General features: G+C 41.5%; 2 protein-coding genes across 4 annotated transcripts in view; one reads left to right on the forward strand and one right to left on the reverse strand.

Moving 5' to 3' along the window:
* Nucleotides 1–1,716: 1,716 nt before the first annotated feature.
* Nucleotides 1,717–10,882, reverse strand: puraa (purine-rich element binding protein Aa). Of its 2 annotated transcripts, none has more exons than XM_085798041.1 (2): nt 10,622–10,882; nt 1,717–6,069 (listed from the first exon to the last, which is right to left on the reverse strand). In XM_085798041.1, exon 2 carries the CDS (start codon nt 5,987–5,989, stop codon nt 5,132–5,134), a length of 858 nt encoding a protein of 285 aa, XP_085654167.1. In that variant the 5' UTR covers nt 5,990–6,069; nt 10,622–10,882; the 3' UTR covers nt 1,717–5,131. The 2 variants fall into 2 exon arrangements, with proteins under 2 accessions (XP_085654167.1, XP_085654168.1); XM_085798042.1 differs by lacking the exon at nt 10,622–10,882 and adding an exon at nt 7,075–7,137.
* Nucleotides 10,883–11,963: 1,081 nt separating this feature from the next.
* Nucleotides 11,964–14,472, forward strand: part of nrg2a (neuregulin 2a) — a 69,813-nt gene continuing 67,304 nt past the window's right edge. The window contains exon 1 of one of the 2 annotated variants that reach the window (XM_085798033.1): nt 11,964–13,410. In XM_085798033.1, coding sequence (XP_085654159.1) covers nt 13,002–13,410 — 409 coding nt within the window. In that variant the 5' untranslated portion in view covers nt 11,964–13,001. The remainder of the gene's footprint in view (nt 13,411–14,472) is intronic. The other variant, XM_085798034.1, reaches the window with a different exon arrangement.

Consider the following 14,472-nt stretch of genomic DNA (forward strand, 5'->3'; position numbering starts at 1 on the left):
TAAGATTGATGTAGATGCATTTTTAGAAAAACTTAGGTAATGTAAATGTCACCTTTTCTCCAGGGGGGTTTATTTTAACCTTCAATTGTAAGTTAAAACAGTAAAACATAAGTTGTCTTCTTTATTGTCTTTGATGTGTTTTAGGTACATATTCTATGTATGTAGAGGCTCTGTTTAACTGTACCTTGTTTGTTTCTGGGGGCATCAATCTAAATAGATGTTTACCTTGCCTGTGGTTAATACTACCATATTACAGGCAAAGGCTTATATCTCCTCTGGGGCTATTCTACAATTCCCTCTGTTCCTGAGTCATCATTTTTAGGTAAAGAGCATCCTCTAGTGGACAAAGCCAGAAGTGCCGCTATGCATTACGTCACCACTAAAGCCTATTTTACTGCTTCAGAATATACAGCACCAATTTGCAAAGTTAAATAGAAATGGAAGCAATGCGTAAGTGAAGGCAGCATTTCCAAACATATGCTGTCATCTCTTGGCTCTCTAAAGCTCAGCAATGCCACCGAACAAATAAACATGCATGCAGATGCTCGAACACAAAGGGTAGAAAGCGGCCGGATGTTGTACACTGAAAAAGGCTTTTTATAATATTCATCGCTGTCAGGGAGTGCTCAGGGGATGGTGACCATGCTGCAGCAGCATCTAAGAAATTAATTTGATCAAGTAGTTTTCTCTCGGCTAGCAGCCTGGCTGTTGGATCTGACCAAACCTGTTATATTAATCTTATCTAGCAGCATTCCTGTAAGCAATAATTGCTGTTGTGCTAAGTAGCACACCTGGCAAACTATATTGTGCATTGAAATGAAAGGCTTTATCTTGCTTTTATCAATATAATACCTTGCGTCTTCACAAATACTGAAAGTGCTGGTTTGACTGAATACAATTCTTCATCATTTATGATGCAGGGCACTTGTGCTTCCCAAGCTGTGATGACCCTAAACCAAGCCTCTTTGTAGGCTCTAAGATGAGGAACAAAGTCAGAGCCCGAGCTGGCATCTGGGTTTGACAACATCTCACTGAAGCACATCTCACTCTCACACAGTTTTTTCACCCTTCTTCCTGGCCTGCGTGGGGCCCACAGGCTGAGAGACTATCTGCTTCACAACAAAGCCTTAACGCAAAAATGTACCACAACATGCCTTTGAGCATGTCCAGACTCTGCACTCTGACCTCCCAGAGGGGGAATGTTTGTGGTGGTAGGAGACACCAAGTTGAGTCTTCCTTATGTATATTTAATTTTTTGTTTCCACTGGTAAATGGTAAAGGAGAACACACAAGAAAGATAAAAGTAATAAAAATCTTCTCAAAGTTAATGGCTGTGGAAAATCAGGCATGAGGCTCTGAGGCTGCTGATGATTTAGTGAATGATAACTTCTGGACTATTTTTAATATACCATAATTACTGTATTTTATAGAATGTTGACATGTATTAAACCAGACATTTGACTTGTTGCCTAAAAGTTGAAGATAGCTACACAGTTAATAAATATGTTGGCTTTGACTTAATGGCGCGTAACAACACGGAAAATCCCAAAACCTTTGTCAGAAAGACAAAAAACAAACTACACAAAATGTAACACATGGGGGTAGAGTTGTTCTGTCATGATCATTTAGCTCTGTTTCATGTATTGTTTCATAAGCAGTAAAGCTCACAGAAGAGCAATCTTGATGTACAGGTAATGACAAATTGCATAGTCAGGGTTTTTTTTGAGACCAAAGTAATGCTTTATTTTACAGCCTGTTATTACACATACAGTACTAATGTAAAAATCTCTAAGAAGACATGAGTCATCAGGTACTTGTCATTGCAAAGTTTGTATTTTAAAGGCTGTAAAATTAAGCTTAAGTAATTAGTATCATTGCAAATGTAGAGTTAGACATTTTAGACAACACTACATCAAAATTAAACATACTCTTCATCAGTGAACTCCAGACATTTTGGAAGGTTTTTTTTTCTTTTCAACAAGAAATGAAACATGAAAAACACATACAGTTTCAATGCAGATTTTCCCTCATGGGTAAATTAAATTTATTTTAAAATTTGTCAAATGTACATAAATTATATTTAATGCATCAAAACCAAATGAGCAAATCAAATATCCTCTTTTTAAAAAAAAGAGGCAACAAAAGAGAGAACGACATTCTTTGTTGAAATCATTTTAAACAAGTATTGGTCAGGCATTTCATTAACCTGGGAAAGCAAAGTGCTACACACAACAACCACTGAAGACAGTTCACCATACACCTTAATGAGGATTGGACTGAAGCACCTTTTCTTAGCTTAAAGCTAAAATGGAGATTTCATTGTTTCTGAAGTTTTCCTTTTCACAAACTCCACTGTGTTTATAGTCTACCTTCAACATAAGCCACAAGCCAAGTTTACCCTTTCCTTAGGGAGAGGCATACTTACAGTGACATTGTTCTATTTCAAGTTAAAGTACTTATGTGAACTGCTTGACCCAACAGGCTGCTAAGACCTTGGTTTACTATATTTTCCTCCAGGATGGAACTTTGAGTGCAAATAAAGGCATACAACTCCTTCATGAGAAATAAACATGGAATTCAGCCACATGCTTTCAAATAGTAATCATATATTTAATTGATATACATATATTGCCACCATTGGCACATACGATATTGCACACAGTGATGAAATGTTGCACAGAAAAAATAGATATATTTTTTTTTGTGGGCGAAAACATTCCAAAATTACAAATAATGTGGAATAATGCTGAAAAGGTAAAACTACGTAAAACAAAAAACAAAACAAGACATGCTTGCTACTCCCCATTAATTGAGCAACTTACAACTTACACATAACTATCCAAGCCATACGACGAGCATTTCAAGGAGGGGGCGTGCCAAAAACAATTTACATCGTTTCAGGCAACAACCAACAATGTTCCCAATCAGCCCCTGCTCTTCCTGCTAATGCGCTTGGCTAGTGAAGAGCTAGCTCTTCTGCATCATCTTGCATCTAGGTGACCACCCCCTTCCATGTTTACATGTAGGCCGATACCTGGATGGCTGGGAAACGGGGATGGCAATGAAGGGAAGAAGGAAGGTAGCAGAAAATAGTTAAGAATTCTGCTCCTGTATTTCTTAAGAGTTTGTAACAAACCCTTTTAGCACCACGAGTCGTGCGCTAGCACACAAGGGAGCTGAGACACAAAAATGGAAGAAATAAAGAGGAAACGACAACAAAAGAGAAGCCAAACTGCGATCCAAAGCACCAGGCCAGCGTGTAAGCATGCGGAGTGTGTAAGGCACCAGGTTGTTTATATGCTGAAGAGGATGCTCCCAATCACGTATCATTTAGGCTATACCAGAGGCTCCAAAAATAGGTGGTCAAGGACAGTCTAGTTTGCTGGTTTCCAGTCAATCTAAACATGGGAGCAATCATTTAGTTCAATGCTGAGGTAAATCTGACATTATCTGATTGTTGCCAGTTTCTCTGGAGTTCACTGACAGAGTTTATAAAACTGCTATCACACATCTATGAGATGCGACTGAACTGGATTAGAACCAGTTATTTTCCGTGTGGCAGCCCAAATATTTACAATTAGACCAAAACAGAATCTCATCACCCCTGGTAGATATCTGGGCTCAGAAATCATAAGTAGAGCTATGAGTATCCAAAGTAGCCCCACTTAAGTTCACACCTTCGGATCTTAAACTCGTAGGGATGGGCACATCCAATGACACACAACTGGAGGTTCACCGACAGGTGCATTGAACCCTCTACACAATGGCTTATCCAGCCATGCTCCTCAGTGTCCCTCCTCATAGTGTGATGGTGATATTGTAATTACAGTTCGCAAGATCGCTCTGTTTACAATCACGCTCTGACAGCAACTTCCACTACAAATACACCAAGCCTTTGGAATCACTCAGTACCCAAACTTGAGATTCGCACAATATAGGCAGATAAAGATACATATAGGAGGGTCCTTGAGCCAATATTTTGGGAGACCAACGAAATCTTAGTGCAGATTAACATGCAGCAACAGCACTCCTTGGCACCATTTAGACTTTTATGACTGAAAAGATCATAAAATGTTTCTGTTTCAGGTGGACTAACCAATGACGCTCTGCTGAATTTGCCTCTTTTTTCTTTTCTTTTCTTCTTTTCCTCAGACCACTCAGCCAATCAACACAGTATGTGTGGGAAGTTTTTTCTGATAAAGTAATCTGCAAATCAGGCCATTTGCTACATGTTGTCACTGCATTTCCTCTATCAAATACACATTTAGTACCTTTAAAATGAACACATTGCATTAACAACGAGACACAAAGGTAGTCTATAATATATCCATCTGCATGGCAACAATTTCAACTGAAACAAAAATTACAATATTAATATTTCTTTGAATGCCTCTGGCAAATGTCATCACGTCAAGATGCATTGACCAGTTCAATATATATTTGATTTTTATGCAATGCATATTGCACAACAAATAGAGCACTTATTTCATTTCATGAAAATGCCTATATTCCTTTTTATACTGCATGACATCTAACCAGTTTCCGAAGCAGGCCTAGCCCTCATATGATTTATGTGTAAACACATCTCTACTCACAGGTAAAGGTAAATAGGATGGCAAGTAGTACATGTGACAACCTTTTACAAAGTTTTTGAATTTTGGTTTTAAAAATTAAAATATCTGATTTGTGCTGAAGTCATTAGCTCACATGAAAAGGAAACGTTTTTTCATCGGAACTCGGCAATAATTCCATTTGAACATTGCAAACACTTTTTTTTTCTTTTTTTTTTTACAATAGCTTTAACTGGTACAAAAGTTTTCTGTTAATAAGGGAAATAAACACTCAGTTCAATATTGTTTGTCAAGTAGGAAACAATGTTCAAATATAATGTTATTACTTTGTTTAGCAGCCTGTTAACTGTATTAATGGTGGATAAGTGGGGTAACATCCAGCGATGAGTGACAACATGTCATAACTGTCAGGTTGTGGAGGTTTCTTATATTGTGGGTGATGCTCCCTTGGAGTTAAACCATTACAGTTAAATCTTTAGATTTCTTTCTTTATACAGTAGAGTTTTAATTATATTTCTCTTGTTATTTTTCATTACTCTTGCATGTTTATGCTCTCTATATCAATCCTCGTCTCCATCGTCCGCCTGCATCTCCTCTTGTTGCTGCAGCTCGCATGCCCTTTTCTCCCGCTGTTTCTCCTGGATCTTCTTCATCTCCTCGGCATATTTACAGAAAGTATTCCCAAATTTGGACCATACTTTGTAGGGCACGGTAATTGAGTTGCGGTACGTTGGCTTCACCTCGCTTACCCTCATGAACACACCGTACTTATTGGATCCGACGTCGAAGAAAAAGCGTTTGTTGTCCACAGTCAATGATGACCCTTCGGGCAACTCTGCAGGTTCGTCCTCTACACCGTAATCGTCAATAAGTTTAGCCAAAGCGTCACGAAACTCAATAAGTCCCTGGGCAGGCAAAGCGATCGTCTGGCCTTGCGTGGATCCCAAACCGGGCCCCCGGTTAACGGTCTGTCGGATCCTCAGGAACCGTCCCCTCTGGTTCTCTTTCAGATCCATGTAGTATTTCCGATTTTCTCGGACCAAGAACTCGCTTTTGAGCGCTCGCCTGGGCTCGTCTTGTACCAATCCCGGGTTGCTCGGACCCAGCTGGGCATAATGTTCGATGAAGTCCCCTAAGTAGTCACGGAACTCGACCGCCACGGACATGGAGAGAGTCAGGCGGCTCTTGTTTCCACCGGCCCCGACTTCTGCTATCTTTAAGAAGCGGCCTTTTGCGTTCTGCTTAACGTCCAAATAGAAGCGTTTGTTTTGGATGTCAACCCGCTTCGACGCCAGCTCCTGTGTCTCATGCTGGAGCCCGGAAGCCGAGCCCGCCCCTCCTGTCGCTAGGTGCATGGAACCGAAGCCTGGGCCCGGGGCTGCTCCTCCCTGCTCACTTCCACTGTCTCTGTCCGCCATGATGCTGCCTGCCTGCCTTCTCCCTCTGTCTGCTGCAAAGCCACGGCCAACCACAGCCAACGCCGGAGCTCTCGCGAGATCTACACAGAGGTATAAAACGAGGGGAGACGTTAATGCAGAGGGAGGAAGGTGTATTTTATCATCCCACTGGTCATAAGACAACACGATTGTGGTGAAACGAAACTATCGGTTGCTCAGAACAGACGCATCCCCCTGGTTATGAATTGACGGACCTCTGGAAAATAAGGTGTTTTTCCATCTGGAAAGACCCTAGCTTGCCCTCTGTTTTAACATGAGATGGGGGGAAACACTGATCCTTCCATAGAAGCACTTGTAAACAGCATTTCTCCGTGTATGGTAAACGTGCTATGATTCTTTAAAATAACGATTTTTAATCAACTCACTCTTAATGTTTATTTGAAGCTGAATAGTTTTGTCTAGCAATCCAAAATTGGGCCAAAATAATTGATTTGCACGTCATATTTTGCAATTCACAAGAAAACAGGTCATGGCAATTAACCTAAATCCCATAAGTCTCACTAGCAGCAGCACTATCACAAATATGTATTTAATAGGCCTCTGGTTAGTGGTCTAATGACCATTAAACATAGACCTATTAAATGCATTTTAAAACATGTTATAATAGCCTATAGCCTATTATTAAAAAAACAAAAACAACATGACAGAAGCTTCGGTCCACAATGGCACAGTAATCCCGGTCTAAGTAGAAAATCTAACTTTTATTAGCTTTATTAGATACCATGCACTACAAAGACAACTTGATTTATTTCAAATATTTATTTTTTTAAATGTTCCTCTTGAATATATCAGCATCACGTTATGTGTGCTCTTTGATAACTTAAATTCAGAGCCACTCTCCAGGCGTGGTGCAGTCAAAACACGTCGGAGAAAGGCAGACAATGACGCTTTAATCTATGGGTTTTTAATTAAGGATGGAAAGATGGCAGCATCCTAACATTGCGTTAACTAGTTAATGTGATAGCAAAGTTTGTCTATAGCCTACTTAGCTCTACTTAGAAATAAAGTTAGCTATCTAGTCTATAGCCTTCCTATTAGCTACTCACCCCTGAAAGCGAGGGCAGGTAAAACCCGATAGTTTCCTCCTGAGCTGTAGCCTATCTGCGACCAGTCTGAAGTCAATTCAGGAGCAAAACATAAATCAAAATGTTCCCAACTTTCAAAGACACACCCCCAGCACGCTAATCCATTAAAAGACGCTCCAAACTCTCAGTTGCGTCAAATTATAAAGCGCCACCTGGATCAAAAATTGCAGCGGGACTGTCCAAGTTTGTGCGAGCTCATGAGAGGCACGAAGGGGACATTGTGTTGCCTAAAATCTTTGGCCTTGGTGCGGCTGTCAATCAAGTCATTATTCACCTATGTTCTGACCTAAGTCCTCACCTTTGTCAGGAGAGTCACCAGGCTGCTTTACGTGTGTCTTTCTAACCGGATCTCACTCAGGTGTCTAATAAGTCTGTCTGTCTGCCCCGGGTTCTGCGCCCTGCGCCCTGCGCCCTGCGCCCTGCGCTGCGGTGCGGAGGCTGCTGCTCTCCGGCCTGCAGCCTCTGAACCGGCCGCATGCTGCCGTCGCATTTAACAAGTTTGCTGTGTTGGAGCAGCTTTTTCCCCCCACAGCCACATGCCATGCATTAGAAGTGCTGCTGAAAAATCTGCGTTGGACAGACCTGCATGCAAATAATACACAAAATTAGACGTTTATAACCAGCATAGACTGACATTAAAGAGGCCGAATATCCCCATGTTTATTTAGGCCATTAAACCAAGCCAAAAAATAGGATATTAAACACCTCATATGATATTTGAAACTGAAAATTAAATAATTCTATTGTAGTTTTCAATGTATTTCTGCTATAAATACATTTCAAAGCATATAGGTTTACCTGTTATTGGTCACTTGTGCAAATAGTGTTCCCATACTGCAGATACTTTAATAAATCTTCCTTCTTGTCCATCTGGAAACAAATTTGATTGTGCAGACCTTTCACTGGAGGCGTAGGCCACACAGGCCTAGCCTATATTTAAAACCCTTTTTTTTTTTTTTGCATTAAGCCAAAATTCGTTTACATCAAATTTCTGTTTTGCTGCTGTCGTCCACATAATATCTGAGCATTTTAATATTTCTTTTAAACAACTTTATGATTTCCTGGGAAATAATTACAAAAAAAAAAAAGAAAAGATAAACGAAGCCATTGTTCTAATTTTTTAATTGCAAGAAGAAGGGAGCCAGACTTTTATTTCAGTCATTAAACCAGAAGTTTGTGTGAATGTGAAAAACTGTGAGACTTTTCTTGTAATTCACCCGGGCCTTTACAAGATAATGGAGTAATAAATGCAGTCAGTGAAGTCGAATTAAAATATTCATGGAAAAAATGCCATAAAAAGTTTACATTAAAATTTCGCATAGATTTTCAGCATTTGTGTAACAGTTGAGACTGCACTGCAGCCTGATACAACTTTGTGTTGTGCACAGACTTTTATTGCAGGCACATCCTCTGTCCTTCATAACTTGATTGAAGTTTGCTGGTGTATGAAAAATATGGTTAGGCGTTTAAACGCGATGGGCAGCAGCTAAACACTCAACTCGAATTATAACTCGCTCAGTCAATATTCGTTATGCATTTAACATCAAATTGTTTGAACAACCATCCTCAAAATGTATTTATATTAAAACAAGTCGTTATGATGAATGGACCAATCACCTATCTTGCTTTGAGATTTTTTGTGTGTGTTGTTTGCACATTTTTCTTCACGAAGGAACAGAAATATATCACATTTACAGAGTTATCAAGAAACAAAAAAGTGACTTACTTCCACACAGTAGGCTACATGCGTCTTCAAGGCCTTAGTGGAGTTCAGTAAAACAAAGGTTGGCTGGTCTGTCTAAAACACTGTAACACCTCAAATCTGGCATAATTTATAGTTCCTTTTTATTTATAGATGTTTACGGCCCTCGATTATCGCCCCACATTGAAAAATGACGACAGACAGATTATTTAAAATATTTTTAGATGTCCAATGATACTTTGACACTTGCATATAAATTAAAACTGCTGACTAATCTCTTCTAAATAAACAAATTAATAAATTAAGGAAGGTTTTCACAATCCATTGAGTACAACATTGAATAAAACGAAAGTTAATGATCGTAGAACATAAAGAAAGAATATCCAGTGGACGAATATGTTCAGTGATATTTAGGATGATGATGAGAGGCAGTGGTGAACTGTTGACCGGAAAATATTAGGCTAAGACTAAAACTACAAAATAAATGAATATCGTATGAACAGAGGTAAAATATTTAAATTAATTGCCACAACAACTCTTAGCCTTATCACCAACTCTAAGCCCTATCTTGTATTAGCTACATATAAGAAAGTTATATAGGCTGCTTTTATTGAAAAGCAGTAGTCGGAAATAACTTTTACTAGTTTGGTTGATTTTTTTTTCTGTACCTTTCTTCTTGAGCCTTGATTTTCGTTTATGTTTATTTTATGAAAGTTTTAATCAAACATGCTCTGATTTTATTCCCCCACGGGTCGGCGGCCTACTCATCATCCCTCCTACACCTGCTGCTGGAGGAAATTATGAGCAGAAATGGGTAAAAAAAAAAAAAAAAGAAAGAAAAAGAAAATAATTAATGTCAAATGTGACAAAAAATATAGACGAACTCCTATTCTCTTATGTTAAACGTGTTGTATGCATGGACCTTTTATGCAATATAGCCTAGGAGCTTATCTTGAACATGGTCAGTTTTCCTTGCAGTTAAGTTACTTCATTGCACAGTCCATGCTTTTTCTAATTCTTTGCCTTAATGTGTTTCTCTTGCGATGCCTTCACCGCTCTTTCCTTTTTCTTTTTGTTCCCCAGGAGGACAAATGCGATAAATATGAATCTGCAAAAAAGGTAGGTAATTCCAATAGAGCACATTCAATTGAAATTCACATGTTGTTTCAGTGTCATATAGGCTATCTAATGTGAAGCCTGCTGTCTAATATTCTATTTCTTCTCTTCAATCGTCCACTGAAAAAAATAATCAGTTTAATATGTCAGCTGTCTCTGTTTTCCAGAGACTCACCACAGGATATGTTTTATGTCTGTAATAGTTTATACAGACCCGTTTGTCAGCTGCTCCGATGGAACACAAACCTGTCGGTTTCATGAATCTATCACCAGTATCTAGGCTACTTGTCCTCTTTAAGACCTATTTATTTTTACCCATGAATATGAATAAGAAAGAGCACTTGAGTTCGGATGCCGAGGCCACGTCCAACGCAGATATCAGCCTGAAAAAGGTGTTGTCGCAGTTTGGAAAAAGGCCGCAGCAGTGATCAGCTCACAAAGTTTTGTCCTACATCCCAACACAGGAATGCTGCGGCGCCGGTCCAAATGCAGCACTGTTAGTATTTCTGATCAGAGGCACGGCCGTTTGCTGCACGTTATGCTTTCTGCAGGAGCTCTGCGAGGCAATGACACATGCTTGTCTGCACGTTGGGACACTTAAAATGCTGCAGGACAACAATAACAATCCGAAATGGCATATGTAAATAAAGCGTCATTCCACCGAGCCGCAGATCCCAGAACCTTACCTACCTTCCCCCGCTCTGTGTGCAGGCGGAGCGCCTTACAGCCTCGACGGCGTGCCGCAGGAGACCAGACCAGGCAGAAGACACATGTGAATATGCTCGGAGGCTCTTTTATGACAGCACGGCGGACACACTGCTTCGGCTTCGGCTTCACAAGATGGACAAGAAACGGCGAGTCGTGGCACGGAGAGCGACACACGCACAAGTTCAACGCCGCACGTTTCACCTCTGATGTCAACACGCACTGTGGGAACTCGGTGGACGCGCGCCCTCTCTTGGCGGAGTCGGGGAATTGCAGCTTTGCCTTTTAATGGTAACAGGTAGGGGCAACACTTAGGGGGGAACTGTAATGGAGGGCAGCATCGAAATAAATAAGTGAGCATTGCTTCTAACAATATTAGGGTTCAAGTTAAATTTTCTTACTTTACAGCTGTGTTGAACCTTTCTGGGAATCAATGTGAGATTCGTGCACATTATTACCCATCTGTCAGTGCTGTGTTGATGTTAAAAAGTGGTGTTTGAAAAGCACATCTATAGCATCCACACAACCTCACCTCACGCTGTAATAACAACTGATTGTATGCTTGTGTTGACATCTCTCTATAAGCGTAATGTACAGGCCTATAGATTTCAGCACCACGGAGAGCAGCCAGGTCTGTGAGCTCTGCAGCGCAGCAGGCTCTCAGATGACAACGCGAGCAGGGGGCTTCATGTGTGGTGATGGGTGCATTTGTTTCTTCTGAGAGACCAGTGTGCACCTTTATAATTAAATAGATAGACAGTATAATCAGCGATTTGGCAGACTGTAGATCGGCGCTAACACGATTGTTCCAGTCCTCGTCGTTCTTTTCGGACAGAACTACTCAGCAAGTTAGTGCCACTGCTGTTTGATTTACAGCAGCGTTTACAGCAAGTATGTGTCAGATAGCTCATAAATACACTGTGGTCAGCAGATGTCGCTCTTTTGAATACTGCCAGTAGCCTACAACATCCTGTATCCGCATTCTATTTGGTATTTAGGCTAAACCAAACCAAACCAAACCAAATCAAACCTTATCTGTCAGAACTTGTCTTATTATTTCGCTATTTGTGATAATCAAACGTGGCAATATTCACATGTTTAATTTTAGGCTCTGTGACAAAGTGCTCTTTCATAGGATGTGAACATATGTTATAATTGTATTAAAAAAACACACAGTAGCGACACTTTTTTAGTAATATTTCTCCATCAAAGTGGTTTAAATATATTTTTCAGCTTTAGACTCCGATGTTGCAGCTGTTTTAGCTGTATGGATTTGATGCGGTGCTTCAACATCAGTTTTTTCAGAGGCAGAGCAGCGAATGTGACCTGAATACAGGGCATGACTTAATGGGATGAGACGCAAAACTCATTCAAAACAGTCTCTTGAAGAATCTGAAATGCTTTCGCAGCCTTAGTCATCGCAGCCATATGATTTCTCTAGGCCCACCGGAGTATATGCGGCTGCATTTTCAATGTGAACCTGTTTCATTTTTTGGAGTAATGCCTTGGCTACAGAAAGAGATGCGATTTTGAGGAGGGACAGTCATGGATTTAGGATTTCGTTTGCTTCGTTATAACGTGAGATCAACGCTGATAAAACACCATGGAGTGATTGACACACAGTAACTGGGTTTAGGGAGTGAGGAGATCGACCTCTCGGTCCATCGGTTGCCTGTATCTCAGTGCTTCAATCCTGCGTTTTTGTTGACGGAGCCCCTTGGCAATCGGCATTATTTTCTCTCCGTCTGTGGCTAGTGGGGGAGGCGGAGAGAGAGCCGCGGTGGAAGGCGGCGTATTAGCGTTATAGCTGCCGATTAGAAATGCTGTTTTATTTTTTGGAATGAAACGTGGCTTTTGTTTTGCGACCGGATTACCAAACTTGTGCTCCACTGCAGCATTTTGCGTCTTTTTTCCCCTCCGCTGCAGATGATACAGAAAACCATCATAGCGGTTACCCCACCACTGCAATTTTTGGGCAAAGATAAGAGTGGCGTCGTCTTGCAGTTAAGGCTACTATGGCAGCATAGGGGGCATCTTCTGGGGGGGAGTGGAGAGAGAATCCGCCAATTCCTTGCTTAGCGTATCTACAATGCCTTATTATTAGCTGACAGCAGTGACTGGATTCGAAACCCAGCATCATCCCGCGGTTTCCCCCCGTTTCAAAGCTGCTCTTTACCCACTGAAAATCACTCGAAAAAGCAGCGGATCCCGATGGCATGGACACTTATGCAAGGTCTGCCGCGCTGCCGTGCTACTGGAGCCTACTTGCTGTCTCTTCATTCAACCCAGCTCCATCGCCATCGCCCCGCAGCCGAGAGAGCCCTGCCGCAACGCGACCAGCGACCACCGAGCCAAAGCAGGCGGCATGAGGCTTGATTCAGTACATTTATCCATGCTGGTCATCGGGGTCTCATTCGCCTGCTACTCCCCGAGTTTGAATTCCCTGCAGGACCAGGCTTACAAATCCGCCGTGGTGATCGAGGGCAAGGTGCAGTCTACGCCTGTGAACGTCTCCGCGGAGCCGTACCGTGTGAATGTCAAAGTGCTGGATGTTTGGCCCCTAAACAGTGGGGGTCTGGAGCGAGAACAGCTCGTCACCGTGGGGGAATTTGGATCTGAGGCTCCGTGCACCAAAGTGAAGAAGAACCACAAGTACATTTTTTTCATGGACCCCACTGACGAGCCCTTGGTTTTCAAGGCATCGTTTGCGCCTCTGGACACGAGTGCGAAGAACCTTAAAAAGGATGTTGGGAAGATCTTGTGTGAGGACTGCGGTAAGTTAATGTATTGTGGATTACCGGTGAAGTCCAACCCGGAAGAATGAACGGTCTGTTAACACCCCCCCCCCCCCCCCCCTACCCTCCCTCCGGTTTAGGTGCTTTTTGGTAACAGGCGCTCTGGTGAATTGTGGTTATTATGGCCACAGCATGGTTTGGAGTCAGTGGGTACCAGATAGGTGCCTAAGGGGCGTCTATGCAGCAATTTTCGACAACTCTCGCAGGCTCCCATAGCCCACATGATCAATCAAACTCTCTTTCTCGCTTTCTCTCTCCCATTCTCTCTCCCCTGAACTGCATCAGACATGCGCCTCGCACTGTTGCTTGTGAGGAATTGCAGTTTGTGTGTATCTAACTATCTGCATCCTGCAAACCCGCATTATACTTTAAACGTTTCGGGCACTTCATGCAGCGTAGCTTTTACTATCCTGGCCCATTTCAGCTTTTACGCAAATGTTGCAGCTTCTTATATGTTCACTGAGCACATGCATTTCATGAACCCGGTACAATTTCAGGACCAGGGACAGCGGCCTGTATCACGTGTGCCCTATGCAAACTGGTTCCTTGGCTATATTTAGGCTCACGCCCTGCTTTAATGCTTTAATACCCTACACTTTGGCATAGCCTATCATCCTGTCCTGTATATACGCACAACCATACTCCGTGCAGGCAAAAGGGCTAGCACTTTGTGTTTTAGTCCTAGTCTGATATCAGTGAGGTTGTTCTTGAACATATCAAATGATCAACTTTACCACCCATCACTTTAGGTTTCACCTTTTTCCCATTAGATTCAGGCTCAAGAAGTTCAGGAATCTATTTTGGTCAGTAGATGTCGCCCTCAGGGAGTGAGTTTAAATCACATCAGGCACATTTTATTTGTACTAAGGTGTTATTTATTTATTTTTTAGTATATTAATATCACTGATGATATTCAAGCCTATTGTCTCTGTGGACAATGCTCTGTCACTCTCGCCTTCCCTCTCCCACATGGCTTGTTGTAAGAAAAATCAAGGCAGATAATTTTTAATAGGCTATGGAACTTTTAGACTACAATAGAGT

This window comes from Trachurus japonicus, chromosome 14, assembly GCF_045865225.1.
Source record: "Trachurus japonicus isolate A0001 chromosome 14, Traja_1.0".
Lineage (NCBI taxonomy): Eukaryota > Metazoa > Chordata > Actinopteri > Carangiformes > Carangidae > Trachurus > Trachurus japonicus.

What these genes read in the sequence shown, in the direction of transcription:
- puraa (XM_085798041.1), bottom strand. Translation starts at nt 5,989, where the DNA reads ATGGCGGACAGAGACAGTGGAAGTGAGCAGGGAGGAGCAGCCCCGGGC.